The following is a 16,272-nucleotide window of genomic DNA, read 5'->3' as shown; positions in this document are numbered from 1 at the left end:
TATAGGATGGCATGAGAAGATCAACAGGAACAGCTCCACAAGTCAAAGTAATGTTATACAGATCATGTTATACAGATCACTAGTATTACTCTCTGCTGAGATCAGTGGGCTTATGAAGGGAAACAGCGCTCCTTCGTGGACATGCATTGTAATCACCAGAACGATATAGTAATGTTTGCACTCTGAAGAAACGTTTTGATGGTTCTCAACATAGGATCCTGGGACCATCAGGGTCCCAGCCCAGATGTCACGACAGTCATTGGGGTCATGTGATCAGTGACATCACGAAGATGTACTTTGTAAGCCAAAGAGTACATATTTGTGATACCACTGATCACATGAGCCCAGGTTCTAGACCTCCCGCTCTAAGCTAAATAATAGAAGGGGGGACCTAATGTGCCATATTGTCATGATATAATGCAGTGGTGTATGACTTGTAGTGCTGCACATGCTCAGATGCCCTCTAGGCCGCACACAGAAGCCTGTGTGAACATAGATATTCCGTGCATAGATGTGCCACGCGATTTAATTTAATAATATTTGCACTGCTGGACAGCTGACAATAGGCTCTTCCTCTCTTTATACATAACATACACACACACACACACACACACACACACACACACACACACACACAAACATATATATATAGGATGTGCAGGAGTCCCTTTTTTGTGTATATATATATATATATATATATATATATATATATATATATATATATATATATATATATATATAAAGAGAGAGCTTACTGTCAGCTGTCCAAATATTATAAAATGTAATTTCAGAATGGTAGGCCTGAGGCCTACCATTGCGTGGCACATCTATGCACGAAATGTCTATGTTCACAGGCTTCTGTGTGCGGCCTAGAGGGCATCTGAGCATGTGCAACATCATACCTCTTACACCATGTGTCCTTTTGGAAACCGGGCCAATACCTGAATTGATATGCACCGATCTATCTTAACCATAGTAGATGTGCAGTGTTAGCCCCTTTCGAGACCCTTGTTTACCTTTTCTGTATTTGGGAAGGCAGCCTTCGGGTCCCGAAAGGGGATATGGTTGCAGGCGGTGGTCTCCCTATTCTTTGAAAACAATAAAGTTATTGAACCAGCTAATGTTGGTTCAGCTCAGACATGACATAATAATAATAATAATGTATGGGATTTATATAGTGCTTTTCATGACACTCAAAGACGCTTTACATGTGTTGCGGCCGGGGGGAGGGGGGGGGGGACAAGAAAAAGAAGTGCATATATAACAAGATATGGCAACATTTGCCAATTGCCATATCCACGGCAATCCACTCTCTTGCATTTTAAATTAAAATACAATGTCGTCTAAAATGATAATATTGTATTATTAGCCTATTTGTAGCCTACTACCAGTTAGGCTGCGCTGCATGTGTGAAATTGGGGCAGATACCTTTAGCAGATGATGTAATCCTCCAACAAACTGCATTCAGGCATGCAGGGCAAGCCTTCCACTACTACGGCTGCGTTCTACTGTCACCTACTGGCGATACTGCTCTCCTGCAGCTGCTAGGGAACAAGGGGAAGCTTTTTTGCCTTGCAGCCTTCAAAGGACAATGAAAAACTGTGATTAAATATTCCATATGTGAACAAACAAATTAGGCAGTCCATAAACTAGGTTTTAAATGGAAGTTACTGAAGCCAGTGGAACTTAATAAACCTCGAATTCAACGCATCCTGACTAGATGCGTACAAATTGTCTATTTTTTGTCTCTAAATGTTTTGATGAATTGAACATGGTGGACCCTGTTGTAAACAAGTGTAATGCTTAATTGGGTCGTCCACTCACAGTTAACAGTCTTTGTATTGAGTTTGTGCAAACTGTTAATAAATATTTCAATCAATCAATCAATCAATCAATCAATCAATCTATTAAACATGATTGCAGCCACAGGGTGGTACCACTGTAGGTCTACTTGGTTACTTTATACCAAATTAGACGTAGAATCTTTGATTGTGATCGCTAACACTAGCACTCTGGACTAACTTTTACATATCTAAGACCCATACAGAAGAAAACCCCTTTACCTGTACATTTTGTGAAAAATTAAGTTTATTTTTTCCCCTGCCTTGATCTCCTTAACTCCCTGTACTGAAACAGTAAAGAACAGTAAAGTACAGTACAGTACAGTACTGTACTGTACTGTACTGTACTGTAGGCCTACTGTACTGGCACACCCGAAATTATCAAGTTAATATGTGTTTGTGTGTGTGTGTGTGTGTGTGTGTGTGTGTGTGTGTGTGTGTGTGTTATTATGATGATTTCCTCTTTGGCTAAGTGTATATTTGTACGTCTCTAAATGATATGAAGAATTGGTCGTCCACTCACTGTTAACAGTTTTTGTACTGAGTTGAGCTTGAAATGTATGTAATACTGCAAATTATGCAAATACTTAATAAATACTTAAATCAAAACAGAACCTGTAGAGCATCGTCTTGTATGCTCAGCGGCTCCCTGCGTAGGATTACAAAGTAGTATTGACTCGGTAGACATTTAGCTTCTCATATGGAATATTTATTTACTGCTGCTCACATGCAGGAAATACAACACTGAATGATATGATGCGCTGGAAGTGCCCGGATGTATACAATGGTACAGCATCCTACCGTAACACCTTGAATATAAGAGAACAGTATATTCACAGTAAATAAAGGACGTAAATGACCTAATACTTTACAGAACCAACACAAAGTAAGGCCCTCGAATAGCCATTCTCGGGTCAACATCTCAAGAGGCCCTGTGGGTGCTATATGAAATAAACACAGTAGTATAAAATGGAAATTATCCGTCACTAGTTACTTTGTATAGGTCAAACATTTTGACCATTTGAAAATAAGCGATCTACAAGCTCACGCAGCATAGATCTGCTATATTCAAAAGATTTTAATACATTTTGAATACCTGAAATGGGACATTCTGCATAATTAGTAGTACTTTTTGGAACTTTAAGTACATTTTTATGCCAATACCTTTTGTACTTTTACTCAAGTAAATGTATAATTCTACATTGCAGTATTGATTATTTTACTTAACTCATTTAGACCTGAGATTCTACAAATGTCTTCTAAAACATGACAGTTTGTCAGTGGTTCTCAAAGTTTTTCATGTGGACCCCAAAAACTATATGTAATTGGCCACCGACCCCATCTGAAAATATGTTGTTCCAGGGACCCCTCCAGACCCCTCTAGCCACATTTTCATGATTTTTCAAAAATAGCAGATCTACAAGCTCGGTACTCGCGCTGCACTCGGTACTGCACTATGAGCTTGTAGATCTGCTATTTTTCAAGACCTGCTTAAAACACCACTGTTAGTAAGAGTAACAAACTGATACTTCTTCCACCCCTGCTTAGGAGACCAAACCGAAACCCTGCCATGGAGGCCTGCAGTTCTGGCCAAACGATTATGTAACACCTCACTGTTACCACGGAAACACACCACAAAGGAGGCCTCTGTCAATCTGGGTTTTATTCAACTTCAATGTGATGAACAATTAAACAACTACAAACTCAGTCTTCCTGCAACTTTGTCCTTTCTCATTTAGTGTAGGCCAGTGGTTTTCAACCAGTGGTCCGGGGACCACCAGTGGTCCTTGAGGAGGTGCCAGGTGGTCCCCAGCTAAATGATGGAGAGCTGGTAACCAAATGGACCCAACTCTTGAGAGTGTAAAATAGAGTGTAAAACCCTTACGGGTCCATTTGGACCCTTGGACCCAAAGGGTCCATTTGGTTTAATTTTACACTCTCAAGAGTTAAACATCTGCATTACTTAATACAAGAAGTCTACACAATTGGAGAATGTAAAATACTTGTTATTTTTTAATGAACATTTGCCTGTTATATCTACACATCAATACAGCATGGAATTGTGGACACAACAAAAAAGTATTCGTTCGTTTTTTGATCTGCGAGGCTAAATGTCATCAAATGGTGGTTTGTGGCTCAAATGCCAAATAAATAATGGACCTTTAAGGGTTGAAAACCACTGGTGTAGGCTAATAGACAGCCAACATTTGAATGATTGTATTGCTTGGTTTTATTAAGCATTCAAAACCAGCATTTCACAAACATTTTCATATCAAGTAACACCAAATGAAAGCAGCACCATGCATGCATGCAAATGTCCACTTCTACTCCGGATTTGAATCTGGTTTCATGCTTAAGCACAGCTCAACCGGTTTCACCGTTGACGTAATAGAGCCGGCCTGGCCTGACCTGATATGGATCTTGACCATATCAGGTCAAAATCCGTGTTAGATCCTGTGTCTTTGACACAAGCTAAATGTCTTAATAGAAGAGCATGGAGACAAAATATAACCACCCCAAATTCTATTTAACATACACTACATACAGATTGAACACATTTTAATTGTATTCATTAAACAAAAGTTACATAGTTAGACTTTAATACGTACTAGACCTGTAGGTGTCCATTGGCCACCGGCCTACTTGAGAAGTGGTTAAACTCATTTTGATGTTATGTATATATTATTGTTTTCTCTTACACTTTTATCCCCAAATTGCAGAATATTCGGACATGGACCCTTATATGCACCAAACTGCAGTAATGACGCATCAACCCCCATCTGAATACAGTTGAATACTATAGGGACTCTCCAGAATATACGATTTATGTTTTATTTTGTATGTCAAAATGATTCAAAACATTGTCCATTTTTTTTTAATATCCAATAGGTAAATGGATCAAGTGGTTAAATGGTTTTCATGCTTTATTAACTAATTTAGCTGCATGGGGATTTGGGGAACCCCCTGGAACACCCTCAAGAAACCCTGGTTTCCCCACCCTGCATTGAGAACCACTTTGCTTTGGCTATATTTTCAAGAAGGTTTGACAGCATTTGAGCAGTTTTACTTGGGCACTGTAGGTATATTTTGATGCCAATACTTCTGTCCTGGCTTTCACTCAAGTCAATATTTGGATTTAGAACTTTTACATGTTAGAGCCTACTGCAGGACTATTACTTATTGTAACATCATTTTTACATTGTGGTACTTTTACTATATACTTTGAATGGAATAAGTGGAACTACTGCTTGTGTATAGCCTAGTCAGGATATTGTGCAATATTGCCTGACATGCTACATTCCTGTCCAAACATCTTTGAAAAGGAATGTTCCACAGAACTTATACACACCCACCCACCCACACACACCACACACACACACACACACACACACGCGCGCACACACACACACACACACACACACACACACACTTCACATTGTAGCTGCATGCTGAGAACTCCCTGCATGACCTCACACCCAAATGCAGGCAAAACCTCACTTACTTTTCCATTTATTAAGAGACCCATATGGCCAGACTTCAAACTAGCCTATGGATTCAGTGGACTGAATACTGATGGATTCTTATTTATCTATTTATTTATTTTTGGTCTTGTGTTTCTTATTAGGCAATTTCCCTTTTTTCGGTGTCTACATTTTCCGGGTTGAAAACATGTACCTCGTTTGCATTAGGCTATTAAAGTTTTCTTTTCTGTTCACAATTTTACAAACGAATTGAGCCTCCTTTTTTGTCTTCTACAAAATAATAATAATAGACAGCATTTTTATTCCCCTTTTTTGACTGGAAAAGAAGCGTCCCGCCTTCTTTGTGCGTAATCTGCGTAATACACTTTTGCCGTACCACGGCGGTCGTGCGCCGCAAATAGCCGATCTACAAGCTCACAACGCGTCGCGTTCGCGGAGCGTTGTGAGCTTGCAGATCTGCTATTTTCCTCCCCACCGCGCGCCACACCGACTTACGGCGAAGTGTTGCAGCGTGACACTGGACACCTTGCAGCGTTGAAGGAACCGGACTCGCTGTTTATCTAAAAAAAATGTGTTTGTTTTAAGACCGTGGGCGCCGAATGGACTGGGCGAAACTGATTTTTACAAGTTATAGCCTTCTGACCTTGTCATATTTGTATTGTATTCTTTTTTTTTATCAGGCTTTGACAAGAGTTAACTAGTCTTATTTAGGCTGCAGCGATGCCTGGGGGAGTTTATTACTCCATCTGTAAGAGAAGAGTCAGAAGACACAAGTAGAGATATAAACCCAATAAAGAGGATATACTTCATTTAAAGGTAAACTTATGTCTTAAATGTTTTTGTATTTTTTGTGATTTGTAATTAAAGTTTGTCATTTGTAATGACAATGATGGTATGTTGCCTGGTGGGTGGTGGCTGGTAGGAATTAAGGTCCACATCAGGGTACGTGCACGGGCAACTTTGATGATGGAGAGGGCAACTTGAACTTGAACTATGAACTTGAACATTAAAAAGACAATATAATAAACATCGAACTATATTATAAAAGACTGAAGTAACTAAAGCAGGCCATGTTTGCATGTTTGGAATTGTAACAGCTGAAATCAGTATACATCAGTATTGGGATAACCACATTAAGTGAAAGTGCAGGGGGCCGCTAGTTGCCCATATATTATGGTCCACTCACATGGACTGACACGTTACTTTAATGTTGTTTTTCTTTTGCCTTTTTTCCTTCTTGCCAATTATTTTGTACCTCTTTTTCTCCCCAATTTAGTCGTTAAGCCAATTAATTCCTCCCCACACACATTTCTGTGTTGTCACTGACCGCATGCTGTCATATCCTACTCTGACCTATACTGTACTGACTGCACTTGCCAGAGGAGCCCCCACCACGAGAGCCTCCGTCTTACTCCCGCCCAACACTCCCCATAGGAGTACATGCAGAGAGCCTCCGTCTTACTCCTCCCGCCCAACACTCCCCATAGGAGTACATGCAGAGAGCCTCCGTCTTACTCCTCCCGCCCAACACTCCCCATAGGAGTACATGTAACGACAAATATCACCCCTCATGTGCCCGGCTTCCCTCCCCGACAAAGCCGGATGCACCAGGGTGGATTAGAACCCACAACCTCCGTGGTAGTGGGCAGGGGAGGGGTCATCGTGGTGGACATTTTTGACAAGATTCCATTTTTGCCATGGACATACAAAATGAGTGGACAATGATAATTATGACCAGACCAGAAACACATAGATATAGCCCTGAATGAAGGTTTGTAACTCTGAGTGTACAACACTCTCAGAGTGAATGGGGTCCTTGCAAATAAAACTTCTGAGAACCACTATTGAACTCCTAATATAGTGTCGGACTCGTAGTATGTGGCAGCGGTGGCCGAACGGTTTGCGGAGCGGTCTTGATATCGGAAGGTCGCTAGTTCGTATCCCCGGACCGGCACGTTAAAATTACCACCGCTGAAGTGCACTTGGACAAGGCATTGAACCCCTACCATGAAATGTTCTATGAGCAGGGCCTGGCTGTAAACAAGTTCTTGAGATTAGTCCAGTTACCCTGGGTAAACATAGTACCTTTCCTTTCCTTTAGTAAATAAGTGTCATATTCTGTAGAAAACCTGGAGACTGACAGTAATTGTGTCTTATGTTCGAAACGAGAACATCATAATGGTGAAGAAAATGTATAATTTGCCACAGACAAGACCAAGTCTTTGCCACGAACACCTTTATCGGACATATTGATAGCCCCTGCGCCATTATTATTACTTGAATTTGAATGACATGCCCAAAATAGAGAAGCAAATTTGAAACTTGTTAATGTTAGGGTCTGTCTCCCCACAGACCATGTCAGCCCTGGCCACTCCCATTTTCTTTTCCACTCACTCAGTCCCTTCACTCACCTGTCTCCAACTGCCTCGTCAGCCCACCTGCGAACACTTTGACATTTTACCTGCTCACTATATAACTGAACTCTGTACAAACACTCACTGTCAGAACATTGTCTTTCTTCCTGGTTCCTGGTTTTTGTCTTCTCGAAAGGTTTGACTTTTGGACTATGTTTTACTGCCTTGTACTATGTAGCCTTTTTGTTTACTGCCTTGAACTCTAGAGTTTTGCCCTTTTTGGATTCCTAGTTTTCTTTGTACTTTTGAAATGTTTTCTCCTGAGTTTTTCCTGAGCTAGCTTACTGCTACCTTTTGTTTGTGTCCCTTATCTGCCTTGGATATAAATAAATACTTTGATTTTGAACCTTCCTGTTTGTGGCTTGCATATTGGGTTCAGTCATTCTCATACCGTAACAGTTAATCCACTGTTACATTTGTGGTTTTTCCAGTTCCACAATGAGTGACATAACAATGCTTTTATTTTCTTGACAGCAGTCGACTGGCCCCCAGGGGCCCTTAATCCTACACCCCTCCCCTCGGCCCCTCCAGCAGGCAACTGGCCCCTGGCCTCAGCTAGGGGCCCCTCCTCCTGCTCTCCATCATGGCTACAATCTTCATGGAGAGAATCAGCCGTCTCTTCATCAATGTTCAGCAGGTAACAAGAGTTATTAGATAGTTATTATTATATAGTTATTATATTCTGAATGTAAACAAAGCAATGCCGGATGGCGGACGCACGTCTTGTATTCCATCAAGATCACTTCTCCACCTGTCACCTGACCTCACACGGCCCAGTGAGCCCACTCACCGTAAACAACATCCATCTAGTGTTTTTATTTAGGGCCCCCTGATGTCCAAGGGCCCCTGGGCAGATCCGGCCCCTGGTAGATCCGGCCAATAGTTTTTCCAAAAAAAAAAATCTTTGTACTGTAAAGCGACTTTGATTACCTAGAAAAGCGCTATATAAATAAATTGGATGTATTATTATTTGCTTTATTTATGACCGTGTCCAATCTCGCACCTGACTATTAACAATAAATTAACAAAATAAATAAAACCAATAAATAACCAAATACTAAATGAATGAACTAAAGTGATTTACAAACTAAAAGTAAAAAAGCTAATTAAAACTAGTAAGGTGCAATTCTGGGAAATTGCAAGTGTAGTTGCTCCATAGGCGTGTAGGCCTATCTATAATAAGAGACTAATGGGGGAAATGCACATTTTGCAGGTGAGGCAGGTGCCCCGCATGCTGACCGAGGCGGTTCCCTCCTCCATGCCCGGTACGCTGCCGGACACTGAGGTGCCGCCATTCTTCCGGGAGCGCTACATCCACGGCGGGTACCGCCCGCTCCACCGGCGATGGCGCTACTACTTCCTGTCGCTGTTCCAGCGCCACAACGAGACCCTCAACATCTGGAGCCACCTGATCGGGCTGATGGCGGTGGCCCTCAGGCTCCGCCACCTCGCGGAGACGGTGGACTTCTTTGCGGACGCGCACTCGTGGCCGCTGGCGATCCTCTTGGCGTCCTCGGGGGGCTACATGGCGTGCAGCGTCACTGCCCACCTCCTGGCGGGCAAGTCGGAGCTGTGCCACTACATGTTCTTCTTCCTGGACTATGTGGGCGTGGCACAGTACCAGGTATACAACAACGTTGTAATAGTTATGGATTTTTTTCATTTCATTTTAGTTTGAATTAGTTTTGAATATTTCAATTAGGTCGTTTTTAGCGTGGATTTGATCGATCTATTTAGTTTTTATTTTTGAAAATACTAATAGTTTTAGTTCGTTTTTTAATAGTTTTAGCATTAGTTTTAGTTTTGTATATACTTATATATTATATATATTATTTGTCAGGTCCAGGACTGAAAAGGTAAGTATTGAAAACTTAACAAAAGATAGCATTTAAAATGTATTCAGTTACAGATGAACCCCCCCCCAAATGGGATTAAGTGGCCCTTTAATGTTAATACAGTCCTCCTGGTTGTGGTTTCCAGTACGGCAGTGCGGTGGTGCATTTCTACTACGCTGTAGAGGAGAGCTGGCACCGGCGCGTAGTGGCCGTCTTCATGCCGGCCGCCAGCGCGCTCTGCTGCCTGAGCTGCCTGGGCTGCTGCTACGGGAAGTATCGCAACCACAGCCTGCCGCCATGGGTGCGCAAGGTGGGTGTCAATAAGTGCTTTTACTCAAGTACTGTTACTTACTCTCAAGTGGACATGAACCACTTTGACCCCAGCATTACGTATTGTGGTTAATACTAGATCAACAAGCTCACAACATGTCACGTATAGCTTAGCTTTCCCCACGATAACATATTATATATATATTTTTTTGGAAATAAATATTTGTACATTTAAAAACTGTTTACATTGGTGACTATAACTATAATCTAGCTGATTTTGAGGCCTAAAAAAATAAAAAAGAAAGAAAATAAACGTTTGTTTTCTTTTTTCTTATCAACTAGTCAACTAGTACCAGCAAGGTCGACTAGTGGATTTACTAGTAAACTAGTCAGCTTAATGCCCTAGTTTAAATCCCATACGTTCTTAAGCGGAGTTCCACAGAGTTCCTCTATATGAGTGACTTTTCTGTTTGCCCTGGGTCTTGTACGTAATAGGTTAATTCTGTTTGCCCTGGGTCTTGTACGTAATAGGTACTTCATTCTGTTTGCCCTGGGTCTTGTACGTAATAGGTACTTCATAGATGACTTTGGCTGGATGAAGCCTGAGATCCACATCAAGTCACATCGTTCCCATGTGGATCTCGGATCTAGTCTACATGATTAGACTTTTAATCGATCTATTTTATTTGTAATTGTTTTTGCACACATTATTGAGGAGGGTCTAAGTATAAGACTGCCTACAATATTGTCACAGCTGTATTGTAAGAGAATGCTCATAAGCTGAAGGATGCTTTGCTCTGGATCGCATTAATATCTTGAACTGAAAAATAGCCGATCTACAAGCTCACAATGAGTCGCAATCTGATATTTTCTGCGAAAGGTTTCCCCACAATACGGATGATGGGTCAGTGTCTCAGTCAGAGGAGGGCTGTTGGTAGTTCAGAAGCCTGCTTAGTCAGTGATAGAGAGGACCAATTATATGAACATAGGTTTAAAATGGTTGAAGTGCTCCTTTAAAGGAGAATTCCAGAGTAGCCATTTTCTTTTTTCTTCTTCCGAATTCTGATGATAATATATCCATTAACCACTGGTAGAGGTGAGGTTTTAGTAAAAAGAATAAAAGTCATACTTTCTTCCACTAGGTGGGGCAGGTGGTTCCGTCTGCATTGGCATACGCGTGGGACACCAGCCCCGTGTTCCAACGGCTCCTAAACTCCTGGAACGCACGCCACCAAGACTACGCCCACCACGAACAAGACCCCGCCCTGCTTTTCCACTTCGGACAAATTAGTTTTTTCCTGCTGTGTGCGTTCTTCTTCACCAACCCACTGCCGGAGCGCTGCTTCCCTGGTCGCTGCGATTTCATAGGTCTGAATTTTTGTTTTGTGTTTATTTTCTTAGCAAGCTGAGGACTTTCACTACATTTCAAATATAAATATGGTACTGTTGATGTTGAGTTGATTCCACTACTGTCTGTAGGAAGAGGAGGAAAAGTATTAACCACTTTAGCCATATTTAAATTTGAGTGAAAAGATCTATAAGCTAACGTGTCATTTAAAAGAAAAATAGCAATATATATATATATATATATATATTGCACTTTTATCTGTTTTGAAAACACTTTAATACTATATGCACTTTGTTGTCCACGGCTGCAGGTCAGGGTCACCAGTTGTTCCATGTGCTGCTGGTTCTGTGTACCATGTGTCAGATACACGCCTCCTACCTGGACTACACCGGACGCCGGGCAATCTACACCCGTCTCCACGCCGATGACCAGGCGGCCATCCTTGTCGTTTTGTACGCCGCAACGGTGGTGGCGTGCGCACTCATCGCGACCTTCATGATCGGCAAGGTCAAACGAGTGCTGGACGACAAGGTCAAAACCAAGTGAGGGGATTGCAAGACTGTGGTACGATGCTCACTGTTGTTCAGCGTGGGGTCTGGGGATCACTTTGGGTCCAAATGGACCTGTACGGGTCTGTAACTCTGTGAGTGTACGAATGGAACCAAGCGCACTGGCCTGTAGACTCTCAAAAAAGGTACTGTAAGTGATATTTTTTGGTTGAAAAGGTAGTTATATTCAGATTATAGAGGGTTTGTTCAGTAACAGAAGTCTCCCCGTCTCTCCAGCTCTTGAATAAACAGAAAATACATCAATCAGGAGAAAGTGCCCATTTATGAGCATCAATTTTATAGTGTTCCACTTCCAATTTCACTTTCAGTTTATCTTGTATTATATGTTATGAGTTCCTCTCCTGATTGGATACAATTGGTATCCCTGACCTAAAAATGCAATTTCAGTTTGCTAAATCTTGAGAGACTGGTAGACCCGTTACTGAACATGAACAAACACTCTATAGCAATGATGCTTACTATCAGAATATAGAGATATTTAACATCAATTAGTGATACTAAAAGGTGTCAGATGGGGGTCCATGGACAATGCATATCAAAATGGGGTTTGAGAGTCACTGAACTAGCTTATTCATATTATGTCTGTGATATAGATGCCTGTAACTTTAATGCAAATTTTGTACATTTGTATTTTGTGTGAATTCTCTCACAGTAGCTTTCAAAGTTGGACTAGCTTTTCCCCACTACAGATTTGCATCCTTCACCTAAAATTATATTTTTCTATAATAGCAAAATGCTAGACACTAGAGGGCTAATACTACTAAATGTATATAGTATTTTATAGAAAGTCTGTATGTATTTTGATAACTGGTTGTAACGTAATTGGGAGTTTCGTACATTCAGCTGTGACTTTTTCTAGAAAAGTAGAGATGGGAAAAATACATTGAAAATGTATTTTGATACAAATACTGGTTCAAATAATGTATCTAAATACAAAATACATCTCATTTCTTCGATCCCAGCAAAATACAAATGACAAAATACAAAAAAGTATTTTAAATATGTATTTCAAATACATGTATTTCAAATACTGCCCATCTCAGCCCCACAAATCCATAATGGTTGAGCGGACACCCTCAGGGCTCTTTACAAGAGCTGTTATTGTGGGGAAACTAAATGTGCTCTCAAATTTGATGCAATCTGCATCAAATAAAGGAAATGAAGCAAACATTGTGGCGGGTGAGGAGCTAAACACAGTTGGAGACGGAGAAGGCATATTTTACGCAGTGCAAAGATGTCCCGTTACCGTGGATAGACGTGGTCGAATGAGAAGACCGAAGCCCATGGTCGAAATGAGGACGAGTACATTAATCAATTGCTTAAGGAGAATATTCTGTTGGTCTGTCTGTGCGTGCCATAAACATGGAGTGCTGTCACTGTGTGGGGACTTAGGCCAGGGACTTTTTCTGTCTGTGCTGTGCCTCTATGCCCAAAGCAACAATGCGTGCGGAGGGGGAGAGAGAGAGAGAGAGAGAGAGGTCCAGTCCCAGAAGGCACGAAACATGCACGTTATGAGTATAATTTTAACACCATAGATTTCACTGTGTAGGCTATAGTTTATGAATTGAACACATTGATAAAATTCCCTGCTGCGTTTCCTTGCTGCGCTTGACACAGCCAGTGTGAAGGCAAACCGCACTAAATTAAATATGCTAGAATCCCATCTTCTCCGCCCATTCGCATCGAGTTTACCGAAGTATTAGGTGAGAATGTGACCTTAAAGTGATCTCCAATTCACTTAAGCTTTACACCAGTCAGATTACGACATTCACTCACTTAAGTGAGTGAATATTGTGCTAAATACACAGAGGACTTCAAATTGGCATTTCACCATTCTGTAGTTTTACAAATCACCTACAGTAGGCCTACCAGTTTTTCACCTGTCTATATCTGCTGCAACATTACCTGTCTATCTGCTACATACAACATACAGTATGCCTGTCTATCTGCTACAACATTACCTGTGTATCTGCTTCTAATTACGGTTCGTCTAATGAATGTTACTCATCAACAACACACACATCCCTGCTTCTGGTGACTGATATTGTCCTAATGAAGACACATTGAAAACACACGTCCCTGCTTCTGCTGGTTCTGGTGAGGTGATTGATATTGTCCTAATGCTACTCATCTAAAACACACATCCCTGCTTCTGGTGACTCTGATATTGTCCTTCTAATCCTGGTGATTTAGGGCAGATTCACACTATGATTCTGTGTGCGCACTCACGGCCACTTGGCAGCTATTTTAATCTTGGTAATGTAAGTATAGTTTGATGCCAATACACATACATAAGGTATGCTGCTTTTACTTATACTGTAGGTAAATAATATAAGCACATAATTCCACCCCTGCTTTGTCCATCTGTTTGGAGTTTCTAATCACCTCTGCTTTGTCCAGCTGTTGGAGTTTCTAATCTTTCCCTTTTGTATGTGTGTTGGACTCTGACGCAAGCAACACCCAACACTAACTCTGATTGGCTCCTACTCACTTGCAGGTTGCCATGGTGATCCCCAAGTAAACAGCCATTCTGCCAGTAGGTTTCAACATGTGTGAGGAGAGTGTACTACATAAATGCACATGTATATATACATATTCTCAATTCTCTCCAGATAGTTCTTCAATACAGTTAGTAACATGCAGGCCTTCTGTCCAAATAATTCCTTGATGTGACTGTGCAAGCTGTACCGAACAATTTGGACAATCTGGAAATTGTATTCAATTGATTTGTAATGTATTTATTTTGAATTTTATGAAGTAGCTAGGCTATATTGTAAAAAACATAATAATGTAATAAATATAGGTCATATTTGAAATAGAATCCAGTAAGCAAAATAAAGGAGGTTTTTTTATGCAATCAACACCACCATTAGTGTGTGTTTTTTGGTTGATCACAGAACTCTAATCTACATCCTGTCTGAAGTGAACTGTAGCTGTTATCAGTTTTGGAAAGTAAGTTAAGTCAGTACCTCCGATACAGTAGTCACTGGACAGTCATCATGCCATGGTTATATATGCTCATGCAGATACATGTTTTGTCACTGAGTCAGGTCATAAGGTCATAAATCATAACACCATACTCAAGTACAAATTTGAGGTATTGCTACTTTACTTGAGTATTCCCATTGTGTTTATACTTTATCTAGCCTACTTCACTTTATCTCAGAGGCATATTGTGGTATTTTAAGTATATTTTGATGCCAATACTTTTGTACATAAGTCAAATTAGTTTAACTGATTACTTGATCACATGCATCCAAAGGAAAGGTAAAGGAAAGGTACTATGTTTACCCAGGGTAACTGGACTAAGCTCAAGAACTTGTTTACAGCCAGGCCCTGCTCATAGAACATTTCATGGTAGGGGTTCAATGCCTTGTCCAAGGGCACTTCCAAAGCGAAGTTTGGTCCGGTACTGACCTCAAGTGGACATTAAGTCAACTTCATGTTGGACAGTCAGAAGCAGAGATATAAGCATATTTAACTAAGCAATGGTGGAAAGTTGGAAACCAACCTAGTACTTGAGTCAAAGTATACTCCTGGTAAAATATTACTGAAAGTTGCAGTGTCAAATTTTCTGTCTTTTGAAAAGAACTGAAGTACTTGCTTTTTATCAATGCATTAATGCATTTGATCAATGCATTGCTGCACTTAACGTGAGGAATTACCCCCTAAAGTGGCACAATAAAATGTAATTTGGTCCAATCTGTACGGTAGAGTATTCAATAGAATTGGGGTGGTTGTATTTAGATTGTGCCAAAGGTCATGTCTCACCTAGACACAACATTTGACTTGATAAATTCATCCCCTTAGGCTGAGCAAGCAGGCGGGCTCTATTAGGTCAATGGTAATGGGCAATGGTTCATATCCGGGCTAGAAGAGGAAAGTTGCATAGTGCAGATTTAACATAAATTTAAAAAATATATAGAAAAAGTGTTTCCCCTAAAATAAACAAATAAGGTCAAATATCAATTTTCACTATATTTGAAACAGGACTAAGAGGTTATTTCATGGTCCCTTCCTAGAAATGTACAATATTTGTCTTTGAATATTGGTAGAGTGCAAGTCCTAATCTTAAAACAAACAAATGAATGAATGAATGAATGAATGAATGAATGAATGGATGGATGAATGAACAATTAAAAAGTAAAGATACTCAAAACATATATTTAAGTACAGTACTTAGAAATACATTACTTAGATGACTGTCCACTGTATGAAGTGAGCAGGCATACAGTGTGCAGACTGGTAGAGTATTCATAGTAAGTCATGCGCCTCACGCCTCAGTTCCTCAATAAAAAAGCTGATTCAGCACAATAATATTGGATGCCGTCCCACATTCTCTGCTTCCTGCAGAGAAACAATGGACCTGTTTCTCCGTCCACAATAAAAGTCACGCGCAATGAATCTATTAACCAGTGAACAGTGTTAACAAGACTGAATAATAGTAAATACATGGAACACAGGTAATCTTTTCTACGTTTCCTGAAAAGTAAGAGTTTTGAAAATAAGAGAA

At 40.6% G+C, this 16,272-nt stretch overlaps 1 protein-coding gene across 2 annotated transcripts; it reads left to right on the top strand.

The window, feature by feature from the left end:
* Window positions 1-5,853: 5,853 nt before the first annotated feature.
* On the top strand, window positions 5,854-14,604 carry paqr7a (progestin and adipoQ receptor family member VII, a). 2 transcript variants are annotated; one of them, XM_080787379.1, is made up of 6 exons: window positions 5,854-6,139; window positions 8,215-8,374; window positions 8,951-9,361; window positions 9,718-9,882; window positions 10,985-11,210; window positions 11,501-14,604. In XM_080787379.1, exons 2-6 carry the CDS (start codon window positions 8,321-8,323, stop codon window positions 11,734-11,736), a joined length of 1,092 nt encoding a protein of 363 aa, XP_080643505.1. In that variant the 5' UTR covers window positions 5,854-6,139; window positions 8,215-8,320; the 3' UTR covers window positions 11,737-14,604. The 2 variants fall into 2 exon arrangements, with proteins under 2 accessions (XP_080643505.1, XP_080643504.1); XM_080787378.1 differs by having other exon boundaries at window positions 8,212-8,374.
* The last annotated feature ends 1,668 nt before the right edge of the window (window positions 14,605-16,272 follow it).

The sequence above is a fragment of the Protomyctophum bolini genome (assembly GCF_963924005.1).
Source record: "Protomyctophum bolini genome assembly, chromosome: 17".
Taxonomy (NCBI): domain Eukaryota; kingdom Metazoa; phylum Chordata; class Actinopteri; order Myctophiformes; family Myctophidae; genus Protomyctophum; species Protomyctophum bolini.
Note: the sequence above shows the minus strand (reverse complement) of the source record. Positions and strands in the feature narration are given on the sequence as shown.

Excerpts from the sequence above, each read along its gene's own strand:
- paqr7a (XM_080787379.1), top strand. The coding sequence starts at position 8,321 with ATGGCTACAATCTTCATGGAGAGAATCAGCCGTCTCTTCATCAATGTT. Across the intron at positions 9,883-10,984 it reads TGCCGCCATGGGTGCGCAAG|GTGGGGCAGGTGGTTCCGTC; the intron begins GTGGGTGTCAAT and ends TTCTTCCACTAG. Across the intron at positions 11,211-11,500 it reads TGGTCGCTGCGATTTCATAG|GTCAGGGTCACCAGTTGTTC; the intron begins GTCTGAATTTTT and ends CCACGGCTGCAG.